Below are 19465 nucleotides of genomic sequence, written 5' to 3'. Positions count from 1 at the left end.
TCCTATATACATCCTTGGGAGTGATAGTCAACTTCCCCACTAGCAGATGAAAGGTGTTATGCTATGAATGGAAATGCTCTACCAATGCCATGAGCATTCCGTGATTCACACGGATATTTGGCAAACTAAGAAGATGAGTCAAACCACATACATCAATATGAGACTGCTCAACCTCAAATAAATGTTGAACTAACGCCATAGTGGGAGGATAAATGCATCTAAAGAATACATGAGGTAATCGAACTTGCAAAAACCCAACAATGAAGCATCAGAAAACATTCCAAATTAGCCTACAAGAGCAGTAAAACATCAAGCAAATCCAACTAAGTCAAATGCAAAATCAAATTTTCACGTTTAGACCTTCAAAAATGCTCACTGTCTCTCGAATGACAAAACACAGAGGGACAGAATCTCGTACGAGTCAGGAATAGCTGTCGTGCGACAAAACAACCCCATACGACAAACTATTCGGTTTCGCACGACAAAATGGTCTTTTTACAGACCTTTCATACGATACAAGGGTGCATCCCGAACGACAATTCAAATGACTTCAAATGACGAAAGATAATTTACCAGTTACTTGTACGAGACCAAATCTTGTCTTGCACGATAAAACGTGAAACCCGACCCCAAACATGCAAAAAACTTGAAAAATGAGCAAAAAAATTCAAAATTGAAAACATAAAGAGGCTTAAGATCGATCACTTACCGTTGGCTCATAGTTTCGGGGTCGATTATGATGTCTTTGGTGCTCGAATCGATGCTAACGAGTAGGGACCACCATTTTCTTCATAGAAGGCTTTTTGAATTTTCAAACTTGGAGGGTTAAAATGATTTGAAAATGACACTTTTGTCCCATATATAGCAAAAAATCTAATTTATCAACTTGCTCCGATGGACATGAAAATTGTACCCTTAGCTAATTCACCCGTTCTGATTCCATTTTCAGGATCGAAATCAAAATTCGAGATCATTTTGCTATTTAATTTCATAATTTGGATCATTTAGCACTCTTTTCATCAAATGCTCATTCTTTCTTCAAATTGCACTCAATTTCAACGCTGAATATCAATTTCAATTCTACACATCAACTTCACGATCAACTTTGCGCTTAACTCATCAATCAACGTCGATTTTTTCAAATATTCCTTAGAATCAATTTGTGCTCAAATAACTTATTTTTGCCACACAATTGCCTATCATGTACCCTCGCTATCTTTTGATTTAGCTCTCGAGGGGGCATACTCACGACCTTATGACCTCACATCTTCAATGTCAAGAAATAAATTTTTTCAAATCTTCATCAAAAGTTGAGCAAAATATATTTTTTTTTAACTAAAGAAAATCAATTCTCATTGCTAAGGGGTCTCTCAGCTTCATCGCTTCACATCAAGTTGAGATCTCTCGATTATCTGAATTGAATCAATCGCTAGGGGCATATTAGTTTCATCGCTTCAAATCAAGCTGATATTTGTCTTTCATCTGAATTAATCTCTTAACATTAATCAATTTCATCGCTTCAAATAAAGCTGATTATTTGTTTAAACTCAATCAAAAGTTTAAAGAGTATTTTTTATCACACTCAATCTAAGTAGGTGTTCAATATTCGTTTCTTGATCAAGTTGAACAATTTATCTTCATCGTATCTTGATCAATCAAGTTCAAGATTGATTTTTATCATCACTTACTGCATTTAAGTTCAATCAAGTTCTAGATCAATAAGATCCACTTCTTGATCAATCAAGTTCAAGTTCGGCATCTTTTGTTTCTATCATTCCTCAATTCAATCAAGTTCAGGAATGGTATCACTTTAATTAGACTTCATTCATCTTTGTCGCTTAGAACCAAGCTAAACACCTTGCTCTTCATCTAGTTCATGATCAATCAAGTTTAGAACTAGCATCTCCTAGACATCACACATTCTTTGAACCAACGCGTTGCTTGCACATTAATTCAAAGAGGGGCAAATGTAATACCTTAAAAATGGTCATCTAAACCATGGGCCCCTAATCTCGACAACATCACCAAGGTCCTAACCAAAGGCAATTAAATCAATCTTGAGCACATTATTAATTCTTTAATCATCAAATATCGCATGGCAAACCAATTACTCAATATTAATTAAATATTCATTTAATTAATTGAATCATTTCCAAGAATATCATTTTGATCAATTATCCCATTTTAATTTATTAAATATCCTTGCATATTTAATTAATTAATAAAATTGCCATTTAATCATGCAAAAGGAATTAATTTATTACAAAAGAGGAATTAATTACAAAACAAGAGTTGAATTGAAATTAAAATAAAAGAATTGAATTGAGAGAGAAATCAAACTTGAGATATTATTTCTTTTTCTAAATTTAGAACTTGAAATCAGAAAAGCAATTAATTGAATTATTGAATTATTCTCTAAAATTGGAACTCAAAGCTTTTCAGAAAAAGAAGTTCAGTTGCATTGAAAAGACTCTTTTCTTAAATAAATAAAAGAATTATCTATTTTTATCACAAATGCATGAAATTAATTTATTATTATTTTCAATGCAACTTGGACTTCTAATTTGAATGCATTTCAATTAAACTATAATTGGAATCTATCTCAAGGTTAACTAAACCTGATTTCTCAATTATTTTCAATTAATCCGAAATTGAGCTTTTCTCTTGGTAATTCTTTATAAATTCAGTATTCAACTCTCATTTCAATTTACCCCAGAGATTTTTGAGAACACGCTCGGAGATTATTATCATGCTAATTTTGCTCTGGAGTCATTGAAGATTATTGTGCCTTTTTTAGATTATTTGCATCCATTATTGCTTGAATTGATTATTTGCTTGAATTATTCATCCATCTTGTATCCATATAGTTAATATCATATAGATTAAATCCTTCGTCTTGGTGTAGTCTAGTCACTGGTATTGCTTATAACAATCTGAGAGCAATCTTATGCTCGCATCTTTTAGAAGGCAATTATTTGCTTTGTTATGGTTTTATACTTATTGATTATTGATTACTAACCATGCATATAATGACTTAATTGAAGTGTTGTGCTTGCAGCTACAAACCACTTTTTCATGCACACAACTTGGAGACCATGTGGGATAAGATTTCCCCTTTGTGCCTAAGACAACCCTTATCCTGCAGGCCTCTCACAGTGCTCCTGGATCATTGCGGGATAGGCCTCTAATGCTTGTTTCTTTTAGCTGTTCCTTATCCCGCATTGCTTCTTTGCTCACCTTGTAGTTGTCACGGGATAAGGATTCCTTTGTAATTATTTCCTTCTTCTTATCCCGCGATGCCAGATCATTGATGCAAATGTGTCGTGGGATAAGATGCACTTTTTGGAAACTATCATTTCCTTATCCCGCGAGGTTGAAAATCACATTGAAGCACCCAACGAGATAAGGGACAAGGGGCTCTTTCTTTGTAAATATTATCCCATGGGATAAGGGACAAGGGGTGTTTTCTTTGTAAATAATATCCCATACCTTGGCAATGTTTACTTATAATTTCATATAAAAATGTTTAATATCCCATAGGTCAATTTTAATTTTTGCATATAATTATAATATCCCATTTAATTATAATTACCCATATAATGTCCCATTTAATTATAATTACCCATATAATATCCCATTTAATTATGTAATTGAAATATCACATTTAAATTTAATTATAATATCTCATAGGTCAATTTGAATTCCAAATAACTCTGCAAATCAAAAGACTTTGAAAAACTTCATTCTCGCGAGGCAAAGCAAAAGGCTTCGAAAAACTTCATTCCCGCAAGGCAAAGCAACAGAGGACCAGATTTGCAGACAGTGGTGAATGAAGAGTTCATTTGCGTGTAGTAGAGGAGATTCATAGGAGGAGGAAATTAGTTTACATCATCTTATGTGCATTTCAAACATAATCTGAATTATTTGTTTCCCTTCTCAATGATCTTCTAGGGTTTTTAAGGGACTTGTTCTTGGTATTGCAAGGGTTTGTATGCTTTATGAAGACTTTGAAGGATGATATTTGATTGTTGGGATTGTGCCGAGTACTTCTTTTGTATATGGACAATAAATTGAATGTTAGGGGAAGACATCGTATGTGATGTGCGAGGCAACCAATGTGTCTTGTCACTAGGAACATTAAGTGTACTGGAAGATCAAAACTCAAACATGTATTGCAATTACAAAATTTTATATATATTATTAAGTGCTATCAAAAGGGGATAGCTCCCTTACATCCCATATGTAGGCTACATGGTAGTAGAAACAGAAAAAAAAAACAAAAAAAGCTCTATTCTAAATAATGGAAAATTGCAACGAGCCTTTCACAAATCTCCACCACATACACAACTGATGCCGCACTAAGCCAGTTATCATTTGAGTTCAGGAATCTCCTGAAGGGCTCCAAGTCATAGTTTCTGACACCCACCTGAAACACCTCCCAAGCCTCTTCCATAAAATTCTTCTTCCTTTCTCGCACAACCCTAGCCTCCCGAGCATCCTCATCCTTCGACTCAAACTCTTCCTTTGGTGGATCTAGTATGTGATATTTTGGATTGAAGTACACGTCCATAACACTAGTCCAACTGCCCGACTCCAAGTCTAGATTAGCGCTTGCTACCGCCTGCCCATTGTCCGATCTTACGAAGCCATCAATCATCTGTATGCATGCTTCCTTGGAATCAAGGATGTCAACCATTGGGCATAGAACCGCCTCATAGATGAGACCATCACACCAGTGCATGTCCCCACCCAAAATACCCCTGGCCAGACGCCACAACACATCCCAAGTGAGGTCATTCGAGTTAAAAAGTCTCCTTTATTGCTGCAAAAATGTCTCCTCCGCACATAGGCAACTCAACCCCAAGTAATGGACCATTTCCCCTTAGTTCTCCTCCTACATTCATTGATCAATCTGCCTTCCTATTTAACCTTAGCCTTATGATCCTTTGAAATGGAAACAATCTCGAAAAAGACTAATTAGATCCTTCTATTTTTAAGATGCAGATTTCTTGTCCTTATCGAACAACAAAATCTGTCTAAATAAGAAAGAAATTTGATATCCCATGAAAACCAAATCCATCTTTAGATTTGAAGTGTCTGAATCTCTTGCCACCTTCTCCCAATGTCCCTTCATTCACGGTAATTAGAGCCTTATTTTCATCTATCATGATCACCTCTGTCAATCCAGATCCAAATTTGTCGTTTGGAATCAAAATCATTACCCTCCCTTAGTCGCCAACTAGAATCTGTTCCAAATCCTCACTCAAGATTGCCTCGAAAACATGCTCATCCTTTGTCCTTAAATCTTATGTTCCTGAGTGCATTTGTCTAGTTCCTTGGTGTCTAGTCCTGAATGGAAATGAAGTGCACATTTGATTTAAATAAGAAGTGCAGACCTGATTATGAAAGTTTATATCCCTTTCAAAGGGCATAAATAATGAAGAGTTGCACTCTTTCAAAAGGGTGCTATTTATACTAAGAACTATTATATGGGATATTATAATTATACATAAAAATTGAAATTATAATATCCCATTTAAATATAATTATAATATCCCATTTACTTATAATTACTATATAAAGCAAAAGATCTTCTTGTGTTTTGAAATATCCCATTTACTTATAATTATAATATCCCATATAATACCCCATTTACATATGTCTATGAAATTGAAATATCCCATATATATTATAGAATACACATAAGATGAAGCTAAGTGATTGCTCACCTGCAAATTGATTTCCTCCTCTTGCGCACGCGAATGAAGTCTTCATTCACCACCATCTCTAACCTTGCAAATCTCCTCTCCTGCGCGCACCAATGGTCTTCTGCTTTGCCTTGCGGGAATGAAGTTTTTTGAAGTCTTTTTCTTTGCAGAGTAATTCAAAATTGAAATTGACCTATGGGATATTATAATTATATGTAAATGGGATATTTCAATTACATAATTAAATGAAATATTAAATGGGATATTATATGGGTAATTATAATTAAATAAGATATTATATGGGATATTATAATTATATGTAAAAATTAAAATTGACTTATGGGATATTAAACATTTAAAGAAAAATATAAGCGATGTATGAAAAATGTGGTAACATAGACAAGGTAGTGAACTGTCAGAAAAAATGCCTTAAAGAAATGTGGTCTCATGGTGATGGAATGCCATGACAGTCAAATTACTATGGATTGTGAACACATTTCTTTGAGACATTTTTTCAAACAACTCACTTCCTTGTCTATGCAAGGTAGTGAACCATTTGATAAAATGCTTAAGACAAACATGTATCTAGTTGTATGTACCTTATTCTAATCAGTAAATAACTTACTTTTACCTAGCCCTAATTGTGTATTGTGTAGTGTGATGAAATGATTGATTTTTTACAGTCCTGAAGAATACTCTTTACCATTCATTCCAGTATTTGTGTAAACTATGATGACTGCATATTGTAACATGAAATAAATCTATTCAGTGCAATTTTTAGCATATGTATCATGTGACTTATGTAAATCTAATTATGATTGACCTTTATATAAGATGTAAGCTAACATAAGATAAATGAATTACATATGCAAGAACCTAAACCCCTTTGACGAGGATCCTGCACAGTCTACATAAAGGCAAGGCGATGATTCTTCTCATGGATCGACAAGTATAAGTCAATACACCCTATAGAAACCATTTATTACTTTCTTGCTTTCTCTTTACACCCATCTTGGAGTGGTTTAATAATAAGCCAGGTTTTAGCAACTACAATATCATTTTGTTTGTAATTTCTTACCCAAACTACTTATCAAATCATAGTACAAGATTTATCCCTTTGTAATCTCTTTCAAGCATTTTAATTAACCCTTTGGATTAAAGCATGGAATGAAAAAATACATACATCATAACAATGCAACAAGAAAATGAAACCCTTGATTCCATTTAACTCAAAAGAAGATAAAATCATACACATGAGAGTAAGGAATTTGAAATTATATATATATTAACTTCAAAAGCTATCTTCTATCAAATAACCAAATACATTTCATTTACAGAACAACCCATTTGAAAATTGAAACTGATGACTATCTTCTACTTCACTCTGCAAAATGGCATTACAATTCTCTGGTATTTTGGTAGCCCCTACTATTCTATGGTGGAGGGAGTGGGTGAGAGGTATAAAAGTTGGGTGGGATGAGTAGGGAGGTCGGGGAAACTCGGGAGCAACACTCATGACTTCTCAAAACTGGAACCTAATCCTGCAGACCAGACCTACATAAGAGACACCATTCAAAGATTTTGGAACCCTTTCTAATGGCCTTGATTTCCCTTTTATAGAAAAAAAGGGAGCAACAAGCTTGAGGCCAAGAGACACATGTCATCTAGAATGAACAAGCCATACTCAATTCAATTACAAAATATTCCTTAAAACTACCCATACGCTGGCACCCGTGATAAAACAGAATCACAATTTGTAATTGAACATTGGTAGAAACAAAAGTGCTTGAGTCGTGCCATTATCATCCTGATGTCTTCAATCGGACTGTGAGATGCTTCATTCTGTCCTACACGACATTTCTCTTCTCGGAAGGGAAACTGGATCCTGGCAAGAAGTAAAATCGCCCCCAAACTAGAGGAAGATCTCCAACCTTTATGCCCAGGATCAGAGAAAGTGGAAGGATAAGCTTAAGGGAAAACATAATATGTTGGGGAGGGGTCACAACTTGCATGCCATCGCAGAGATGACTGACTGCCGCTCCCCACTTAAATAAATCCTTATTTCATTCCCCTATGGGCTCCTTCCTCAAACCCCTTGCCAGCTAGTGGTAGAGTAGAAGCAGAGGATGTATCATGAGTGGCTTTTTCTAATAAGAAATGGCTTTCACGCCCCCTCTGACAATCCTTCGAACTTTCACAACCCCTTTGACAATAAGAAAACTCACACAAGAGAAAGAACATCCATCCGATATAAAAAAGCACACAACAACTCCATGCACGATATTGCTCAAACATCATCTTCTTCAGTGATGAAAAATCGTTCTTCAGAAAGAAAAGAGGCTTCTTTTCTCTTCTACCAACTGAACTACCACCTTATTGTATTTATAATCAAAATCAATTCACTTGGTGGCGTTTGTTCATGCAAAAAAAATCTTCCTAAATGCTTGCTTCTATCTATTCACCATGCCAACTATGAACTAGGGAAATCATGCATGTCAGACCCAGGACACCGTCAAATTCCAAATTTTTCACAAGGAAAATCAATCCACTGCTTTTATGTCAAGATTCACCTTACATGGATGATTTTGTTTTGATCTTCTTGTCCGGGGACTGCGCAACTTTGCTTCAAAATTCTTTTAAAACATCAGATTATCCTCTTTTAGATCTTCTCAAAGAAGGCTTTTTTGACTTTATCCCTGACAATCCGTGAGAATCCCTGACAATAAGCAACCTTTGATTTTATCGAGAAATATGTGATCTTTCATTTCCAACTCAAAGGTTATCCAAATTCTCGTATGCCTCTGAAACTGTTGTCCTTGCTTGTCAAATCAATTTCAACTCAATACAAACCTTTAGAAAACTGGCCTTCTGAAATGATTCAGCATCCAATCGTCCTACCTTGTCGCTATTTTCTCCAAGTTGACAAGCTTGCACTCTGCCCATCTTAAAAACATCAACCCGCATGAAGATCAATATCTTTATCTAAAGTTCAAAGCACAAATATATTTTTTAACATTTAAATCTTGAAATCAAAATTTTTTTAACACCTAAATGTTGGAATCATCAAGAGTTGCTAGAAAAAGAGAACATCTGCTAATTTGCTTATGATATTGTGGCCTGATGTTCACAAGCAATTTGATGACTAAATTTCACACATTCAAGCCTTTTTATAAGAATTGTTTCTTAATAAAAAATTGAACTTCCAAATGTAAAACTAAGTGAATATCTTTACGTTTCATGCAAAACAAAGAAGATATTGAATAGGTTTTAAAGTCTAAACAGGATAATTATTATCCTAAACAGACAACATATGCTACAACAACAAATAATGGTTCAAATGACAAAATGATAAAAATAGAATAACATCGATATCTAGCCATGTTCCTTTCCTTATGAGTTTCTTACATGACAAATAATTTATTTGTCCTGTTATTCTCTAGATAATTAACTAAGAATGCCACAAAGAAATATCTTTCCCACATATGACTATCTACTTCCAACTTAGCCAAGTTGGTCCCCATAGTGGCTTATTGAATTGAGTATATGCATGTGAAACACAAATGCAGAATACATTATTGATTGCCAAGCACAAACTCCAATTCGAAGCAACAAGTGTTGTTAATATGAAAACTAATTAAGACAATAAGCATTCAATATTTACATTGTTAAGAAAAATAAAATTGTGAAGTTCTTAAATTACTTGTCCACTTGAACATTTGAAGGATTACACTTGACATTGCAGCTTCATACTCTTTGTGATAAAAAATTTTTCCTGCATAGACATCAAAATATTCAAAACGATGATAAAAAATTGCTCCAAAGTTAATATGAAGGTAAGAATTTTGTACGATAAGACTATGTGGAACATGACATAGTATCCTTCAATCCTTTACCAAGCAATTAAGAATAGTTTCTAATACACAAAATATCAAACTAGTGAAAATCAAAGAACATACAATTCTTGAAAAAAGTAGGTATTTCTAAATATTTTCTCAACCTTTGGCATGGCCAAATGTCATATCTCCTTAAAAATGGAGGATTAGTTGAAGACCTATAGCCTATGTCCATTTCCAATAGACTAAAAGATAAAATAATGGAGATTATTTCATAATAGCTTTATAGTTTTTGCAACAATCATCTTTCCAAAAAGGGCAATTTAGATACTTTTGAGGACCGTCTAAATGAGTGTTACTAAAATAGATTTTGTCACTCTTTTATATATAAGAATCATCCAAGAATAATGACAAAACTACTAATAGTTGAATAATTTGCAATCAAATAAACAACATTTCTCTATGTTTGAAAGGGGCAGCTCCCTTTTTAGATAAAACTTGAAATATGACCATCAGGACCTTTGACAACCCGCCCTCAAATCTATTTGCAAAATTTGCAAAAATCAACAAGATATAGTGAACCATCTATTATAACTTCTTGTCGTCTCTCTCCATGGAATCCTAAAATTTATTTCCTCTCACAATAACAATCAACCCTCTCCCAACTATCTCTCTCATTTGATGGAGTGTAGGTTCCACCAATTAAATATTTGTCAGATGTGTCTTCCTCGAGTGAGCGAAATTCTGGAAGAGAAGAGGAAAGCGAGACATTAGTAGGTCTAAAAGAGGGAGATCAACTAGAGGTCAAAAGATTAGAAGAAAAATCCATAAACACATGAAATTGTTTCTTGCTCAAGGGGGGTCATGTTCTTATGATGACGAGAGCATAGGCGACATCGAGGTGTCCTTTGTTGGCATTTGCATGAAGATTGCATTAATGAAGTTTAAGTATTGTCATTGATGTCAATTTTAACTGGTAATGGAGTTGTATTGCAACCAATAGTTGAGCTAGTGAAGGAAACCGATATTACTATAGAAACAGTGAGATCAACCGGTAACCCTACCTGTTGATATGCCAAACCCTAATTGATGGAGCTTGGTGAATTGGCTGTGTTGATCTATGATCAAATGGTGGTCAAAGATGATTATGCCACGTATGCATGATGAACGTGATGAGTTTCAAAGTGGTTTTGGCATGTAGAGATGACTGTTTTATCTTGGATTTGAGCGAGTGCATTGCTTGGAGAGGAAACAGCGTGATGAGTTACAGGATTCAATGAGCAGTGATCAAGGAGCGGTCGAGGTTGTCTTGTAGAATGTGCAGATGATTGCTATGTAATCCAACGGTCATGTTTGAATCGATTTGTTTGTAATCTCTATGAGATCTTAGGTTTGTGACGTGTTACCGACCTATTGTTTTGCTTGTAAGGTCAATGAGATGTTTTGTTGTAATGTTGGCAATTTTGGTTAAGTGTCAGTGTGATTGATTGCCGAACCAGAAGGAGTATCTGTAGAATGTTTCAAGGTAGATAGGAGCATGAAAAAGATTGATCAAGAAGAGTAGTGCTATTTACCAGATCAACAAAACCCTGTTGTTCTCTAACAATTACAACAGTTAAATCCCTTAACCGGGTAAGCTTTAACATGTTTAGTGCTTTCTAAATCCTCTAACTAGGTGATCAATTAGCTTGGATTTAAAATCCTCTATCGAGGTTACTGCTAACAAGGTATTGCTTTTAACAGGGCATTGTAGTCAATCCCTTAATCGAGTGGTCCCTAACAGGTCATTTTTGTAAAGCTTCTAACAAGGCTTGGCTCCTAATAGGGCGAAATTCAGAAGAATTTAGAATACTTGTGAGTATTCATCCCCACCGTGATTTTTCCCATTTGGATTTCCACGTCAAAAATCATTGTGTCAAGTGGTGAATGGTTTTTGTGGTTATATTTTGATATGGTTAATTTGTTTAACTAGTAATGCCACTTAGATGTGTTAAGATGACTGACAATAATCTGAAATACTCTTTTACTAATGTTAGTGAAGAGGTTTGACATTTTGGTTAAATGGTTTGAGAGTTTTAGATTTGTTATACTATTATTTTGGTATGCTAGTCAACCGGTAAACTTCAGTGTGCAATTGCAGTTTGTAGTTTAGTGTTTGAACTAGTTAGTTTAGTAATTGATTTATGAGTTGGGTTTTGAGTTTGGTGAAAGTTTAGTTTGTTTTCTATCTACTGATTCACCCCCCCCTCTCAGTAGTTGTCCGGATTCTTATTGATTCATCATATCATCACCCTTGAGGTACACACATCTACATAAACAATGGGTACCCAAGGAACTTCCTCCAATAAATACTGATTTTTGTGTTAATGGGAGGATATATCACATAGCACCATCGTCATTAAATGGTTTGGGCCTATTTTCCATGGACGACATAAAGGTCTATTACAACAAAGTTGTTGAATTGATGTAGTATGTCGGACCCTATTACAATTACAAAAATCAGATGTAGCTGGTTCGATATACACTAAGTATGTGTAGGTATGCACTGTCAGCAAATTATATACAGCTAAAAGATAATGATCAAAGTAAAAGAGTGGCTATGTACATTGACGGAAGGCCAAAAGCAAAAAGGAATATTGCAGGTTTTATAAACAGTACACAACCTGGGTCAACTTATAGGCAACCCAATTGCATATTCAAGGCGCGCGAGGGAAATCCTATATTCGTATGTGTGATAAAATCAATAAGTGTAGGGAAAGAGCTGCTAATCGATTACAATTTGAATCGCATAGATACAAACAAAGTTACTATTGTGGGGGTGGTGCGTACTTATATATACCATTTAAACCAACCTCCAGTTAATGACTCCAATATACCATTTTATTATTAAGTTTTTTTGGTAAGTCTATTGGTTTCATTTCGATAATGTTTTTTTATATTTAATTTTTGTCACAGCATGACATTGATCCGACACATAGCATAGACTGGGATGTAGCTTCGGGCACTTCTACCGAGCAAGTAAACCTCATTGTAATTGTACAAATTAGATACAAGCAAAATGTTATATTATTATGTTCTTTTCTTCAAGGTTTTGGATTAATTTTGATAATGTTACTAATATTCTTGTCACAAGTGGATGTTCGGGGAAAGGCACCTGCAGTAGCTGAGAACATCGATATAGAGGTGGACTCACTATTATGCGATGATGACATCACATATTCCACAAACCTTGCTGAAATGATAAGAAAGACGCAAAAACAAATTAATAAAGAAATTCTTAAATTGTTATTCATAGTCCCTCAAACTTATGAGATACAAGAGAGGGTGAAACAATTGACAGAGAGAGCACAAAACTTGCAAGTAAGCAGTCATGAAATCTTTAATTATAACATAAGTTTATTCATGGTTTATATTTTATACTCTTTTATATCATGAACTAAAATATGCACGTGTTGTTTTTACAAGAATTTTTGTGTCCTCATGAAGCTGGTGGCCATGATCAGGGTACTCTAGGTAGTTCAGGGGATGATAATTTCCTATGCATACACCAGCTCATATTTTTACATGTTCCTGGCCTTCCATTAATGTGTTATTGCTCTTATATTTAATGTATTGTATATTTAAAGTATTAATCTTTAGGTGTTGTCCATGTTCCTGTGCATTCACCACCTCATCCGACCTCATCATCGATACCTATATTGCCGACTGCAATGTAGGCAACACACAACATGTAGTCATCGAGTACTACACCAACTTGTGCAACATGACATGTACCCGGGGATGCAAAGGCCACTAGTGGTGATATTTTAGCAGCATTTCCTGGATCTTCCCATATTACTAGAATGGGAACGTTGCCGGTCACATTTGTGGTGACCGATGATCTTGTTCCCATAATGATAAAGAAGGTTCTAGGTACTTTAAAATAATTATTATATATAGTCCAATTGTAATTTACTTATTGATCACTCATTTTGGACTAATGATCCCATGATTTTTTTGTAGGCAATGATGTTTTTTATAAACTTCTAAATGACATTACATTGGAGATCTTCGGACCCACCATACGTACATGGTGGAATGCCCAAAATCAACAATTAAAAGATGAACTCATAAACTGTTTGGCTATATTGTACGGAAATGACACATTCAACAAAACCATGGTCCTTCAGAAAGTTGACACATATCTAAAGTATGTGAGGGACCAATATAGGACACATTTAGAGAAGAACAAAAAGTACGAGCGTCCCTCCCATGATTCTAGAGAGGGAGTGGAAGGACCTGGTTTCAGATGGAAAGGAGAAAGCTGAAAAGAGAAAAGGACATACACCATCGGGTGAAGGAAGGTATGTGATACTATTAACAATGTAATTATGTACTAATCACTCTTTATATTTATATAATCTAACATATTTCAAACTTTTCATAGGCTGCACAACACATCGAAGGCAACTAAGGAAAGACTAGAAAAACACAAGCAACACAAACTTGGCTCTGGTGGTTATATGAAAGTTGCCACACGAATTGTAAGTATCAATAAATAAAATATCGCATCGAAATAATAAATTGCAAACAATTTTTTTTAATCAAACAATTGAAGAAAAATTCATGATATTAAGCAAAAATGCAGGGCTAAGTATTCAATAGAGCGCCCATAGAAGATGACATGAAAATTGCCTTCCAACAAGGTTATGGAGCCGTCGCTGAATGCCTAAGAGAATTGAGTGGGCAAACACAAGAATACGATGCATCTGTCACACATGTAAATAAGCTAAATGAAAATTATTTAAAATTGAATACTTGAGCAATAATCTATTTGATGTTAATTTACAACATAAAGTGACTATATTTGTTTTAAATAAGCAAGCAATGATAACAATACACATGGCATTGGAATGCAAACTGCTAAGGGTGGAATACAACCTGCACATGATGAAGGTTGTGGTGTGCATCCCGATACTGGAGGTATTCATGTGCTATACAATTTTTTTAATGTAATTATTATTACAATTAAACATCTTTAATTGAAATTGGTGTACTAATTAATGTAACATTTTTTGTTTTTATTTTAGAGCATGTAGAGCCTAGTGAACAAGTGGAGCATGACCATGGTAGACAACATCAGGAACGTGATGTGCCCCCAGTAGGTAAAGAGGAACATTGTTATTCCTTTAAATGAATTTAATTGTAATTGGTGTATTGATTAATGTAACCTTTCATGTGTGTTTCAATTCCAGAGGATTTAGAGGGTGTTCAACATGTTGAGGACGAGGCTAGACAAAATGATCAAGAAGATGATGTGGCCCCATCAGGTAAAGAGCACCCCTATAATGTTCTTTTAATTAATGAAATACTTGTAACAATAATAAAAAATCTTATGAATTTAACCCATTTCTTTGTTATTGTAGCGAAGCCCCCTTTGCCTAGGCGTCCTTGTCGTGAGCACATGACAAGGCATACATTAAGATCACGAGCAAAGGGAACAACAACTGAAGAGGGGAAAAATGATGCTCCACTTAGTGTTTACTTAGCTTAAAAAAAAAATAAAATAAGATAAATGATTGTAATTGTATTATTTGTTAATGAATGAATTTTATGTGTTAATGAATGTAATTATGCATTAATGAATGTTACGTGTTAATGAATGTTAATGAATGTTATGTGTTAATGAATGTTATGTGATAATGAATGAATGCTATATTTTATTAATGGCTGAAAGGAAGAATGAATTTTATATGTTAACAAGGAATTTAGAGTGATGTTAAGGGGGGGGGAGGGCCAAATGAGCTTCCACCTTCACGTGGTTGGCCCTGTTAAGTAGAGAATATTAAACTATTCTTGAAACAAAGAGAAGCTCAATAAGTTAACACACTTTTCAATATTTCATTATGCTCCACTATTAATCTTATTGAATAATATGTATTGAATCATAATTGCAGGGTCCAACAGAGTCAAATCCTATTCCATATTTGCAATGCTTTATATTCCCTAATGGCAATTTTTTTTTTTTAAAAAAATATAACCTGTTCGCTGGAATTCTGACGGACATTCCCAACGTAGGCCCCAACGAGAGTGTTGTATCTGTGATGAAATATTTTATCGCAGGCACAACACTCTCGTCGGAGCTTCCTTGCATTTGTTGTCGGAATTCCGACCAAAAAGGACACACTGTTTCAACAGGAATGTTATACCCACGACAAAACATTTCGTTGTAGGTGCACCATTCCCGTCAGAGCTTCCTTGCATTGTTCATCGGAATTCCGACAAAAAAAGGCACTATGCTCTGACAGGAATGTTGTACCTACGATGAAAAACCTAGTGCATGGTTCGTCGGAAGATTGGCGAGTTTGTTAGAATTCCAACTAATTAGACCGCCACATTTTGTGTCAACTTCCGACAAAGAATGCGACAGAATTCTGACTAACATCTGTCCACGAAATTTGAGCGACAAAAAATATTTTTCGCCGTTTCGTTGGATCTATGACAATAATATGTTAGAATTACGACGATAGTTCGTCGGAAAACAACCCCAAATGTGTTAGTGGCAATAGCCCAACAAGGTTTTGAACCTTGATGGCAACACCAATAATGCCACATTTGAACCATTACACTATGTCATGAACACCGATTATAGATGATAAATTTATTTAGTATGTTTTGTATTTAGTTTATTTTATAAAGATTTATCAAAACCTAATTTTATTTTGAACATAATAATATGTCTAATAAAAATAAATTAGATGTAGTTATGCTTTTTATTAGTAAGCCAAAAAAAACAAATAGTACATAGAATACAAAAATTCAAATAATTAATTTCAAAGTGGTTGAGAAAAGAAAGACAAGAATGTAACAATACACAAAAGCAACTTACAAACATACCATAAATAAAAGTACATTTATGTTGGTATCTTGAGATTACTCCTAAAATAATTAGGACGTGTCTATTTTTTAGAAAAAAGTTAGTAATTAGATCAATTGTGCAACTTTATTGGTACCAATAGTGCATGATCATTGAGACATTTGTGCATGAGTATTGGATAAATTGTGGAATATTTTTAGTTATCAAAGTGAACTTGTAATGGGGCAATAGGGAATATGTTTAGGATGACACTTTGAAATGACCACTTTTTTACCATTGCTCGCATAATAGATCCCACAATTTACTACCTAGAGCCCAAAACAATAGCTATAAGCAATTGAATTGCATATGAAAACAACAAATAAAATTGTCAAAATCTTATGTACCATTTAAAAACTTAAATTGTGGGAAGTTAGCTATAATAACTATTGATACTCTTCCCTTATATATAAGAATGTGTGTATTTATATTTTAATAAACAATTTTAAAAAAAATAAAAAAATTATAAGCCCACTCCACCACATATAGTATACATTTAAACTTTGCCCAAAAAATAAATAAATTCAATCAATACATACAAAACTACACACCATGAAAACTATTATAACGTACTCATAGTGACAGTATCAACTAGCATAGGTTTACCTCATCTTTTAACACAAACATAAGATAAACAAATGTTTGAATTACTGATCGTCTTAAAATGAGTACCACCCAAAATAGGTTATCACGGCCAAAAGATAAGACGAAAAAAACACGCAGTAGAGGGGAAAGTTGAACAATATTGTCTCATTGTGACGTAATTTTATTTCGAAGTATTCAGAATTAATTTTATATTTTATTAAATTAGTTTGATTGGTTTGCTATCATAAAAAATGAGTGGACAATTGGAAGGAATTGAATTATTAATAAATACATATAAATATCATTTATTTGTGTAAGACAAAACATTTTTTTTTTGTATGATTGTGATATTATGCCTTTAAAAAATGATTTTATATTTGACATTTACATAAGTCATATATAAAATTCTCAGTAAAAAATATATACATTTGATTTAATATTTGATTTTAGGTGAGTTTAGTTTTAATTTTTTTAATAAAATTTTAATTTAATAAAAATATATATACATTTGAGTTGGTCTTATAGTAAAACAATTGTGGGGTAGAGTATCCACAATTCTATTTGAAACATAATTAGGTGCTTTTTCATATGAAAGTATATAGAATCTTATATATTATTAGTCATTTGTAATCTTTCATATAGATTAATAAATTTGATTAAAATATTATTTAATCAAATTTTAATAAAAATCATCAAATTATTACAATTTATTTAACCATCATCAATAAAAAAAATTAAAATAAAATTGAAATCTAATATATACGTTTAAATACCATCCCAACTATTACACACTGTTATCTTTATCTCAATAACCATTTTTTTTAATAACAATAGAACCTTACCGGTACAATTTTATGTGCTTTAGAGATATAAAATCTTTAATGGGAAATAATTGTTTCTATTTGTTTCCAAGCGTTAAAAAAAACCGTTTTAAAATATAAAACTGTGAAGAATGTCATGGCTAGGTAGGTAGCCAAGTTTAATTCGTTTCTCCATAAGGAATGTCAACCATACTTCAGTTTAAACTTGACACGTTGCCACGCGTGGGACACCCGTGAGGTAAACGAGCGCTGCGGTATCCGACGTGGACAAAAGCATTTTCTCGCATTTGCAGCCATGAACGAAGAGAAACACCATTCAAATATCTGTTCTATGATAAACAACAATAAATATCCCAGTTCCCTGTCATACAAACAACTCCGCCATGGCTGGAAAATCAGCCGAGGAAGAAAGAACTGGACTGTTGTTGGAGGATGAATCAAGGCAAGCGAGAAGCCAGAGGCTGGACTTGGAGCTTGAAGAACGAGCTTACGAGTCAAGCCAAAGAGTTCAAGTAGAGATAGATGAACAAGAAGAAGAGGAAAAATATTTGGATTCGAGCTACACGCCCCCATTTTCCTGGAGAAAGCTATGGCGCTTCACAGGCCCCGGGTTTTTGATGAGCATAGCGTTTTTGGATCCGGGAAATTTGGAAGGGGATTTACAGGCGGGAGCCATTGCTGGATACTCTTTGCTGTGGCTTTTAATGTGGGCGACTGTTATGGGGTTGGTAATTCAGCTGCTGGCCTCCCGATTGGGCGTCGCTACTGGATGCCATCTGGCGGAGCATTGCAGAGAGGAGTATCCGCTGTGGGCTAGGCTTGTACTGTGGCTCATGGCTGAGTTTGCTCTCATAGGGGCTGACATTCAGGAAGTTATTGGCAGTGCAATCGCTCTCAACATTTTAACCAATGGATATCTGCCGCTCTGGGCGGGCGTCCTCATTACTGCATTCGACTGGTATCTTACATCTGTTTTCTGCTTTTTCTTGCCTACATTTTCTCTTTTCTCTGCAAAGGAAACAATTTTCTGCTAAATATAGACAGATACAGAAAAAATTGTAATGGAAGCTCGTTTTCTGGTAAATTAAACTTTAACTGTTTTGTTATTCTTGAAAAGCGTACTATCAATCATAGATATATGTCGTACATTTAGAGTTCGAATACAGAAATCTGATTGTTTTGCAGATGTTTAAATCGAGCATGTTGAACAGAACATGGTTTTTAAGTTGTCGGAGGTTCAAATCCGCACAAAAGCACCGTACATAAAATAAGATTTCGGATAAACTTGAAATTTCCTTATAGAGTCAAACCATTGGAGACTACTCAATGTAAATATTGAAAAATATTCAAACGATATTATTGTTTCGTAAATGTTTGAATCGATCTTTGTTCAACAGAACATAGTTTTTATGCCGCGGGAGGTTCAAATCCTCGCAGAAGCACCGTACATAAATAAAATTATGGATAAAATTGATATTTCCCGATAGAGAAACCATTGGAGACTATTTCTTGTGAATATTGAAAATTATTCAATGATATTGCTTTTCATTGGAGACTTTACGCAGTTGAATCCTGTGTAAACATCATACAATGATATTATTGTTTATTGATCATAGGTTTCAG

The 19465-nt window shown here is 34.3% G+C and overlaps 1 protein-coding gene across 3 annotated transcripts in view; it reads left to right on the top strand.

Annotated features, from left to right (window-relative positions):
* Positions 1-18139: 18139 nt before the first annotated feature.
* LOC131070429 (metal transporter Nramp3) overlaps positions 18140-19465 on the top strand; it is a 124365-nt gene continuing 123039 nt past the window's right edge. For 2 of the 3 annotated variants that reach the window (XM_058005951.2, XM_058005950.2), the window contains exon 1: positions 18140-18800. In XM_058005951.2, the coding sequence (XP_057861934.1) occupies positions 18226-18800 (575 nt within the window). In that variant the 5' untranslated portion in view covers positions 18140-18225. The remainder of the gene's footprint in view (positions 18801-19465) is intronic. The other variant, XM_058005949.2, reaches the window with a different exon arrangement.

The sequence above is a fragment of the Cryptomeria japonica genome, chromosome 3, assembly GCF_030272615.1.
Source record: "Cryptomeria japonica chromosome 3, Sugi_1.0, whole genome shotgun sequence".
NCBI lineage: Eukaryota > Viridiplantae > Streptophyta > Pinopsida > Cupressales > Cupressaceae > Cryptomeria > Cryptomeria japonica.
The sequence above is the reverse complement of the archived record's forward strand: the minus strand, read 5'-3'. Positions and strand labels throughout refer to the sequence as shown.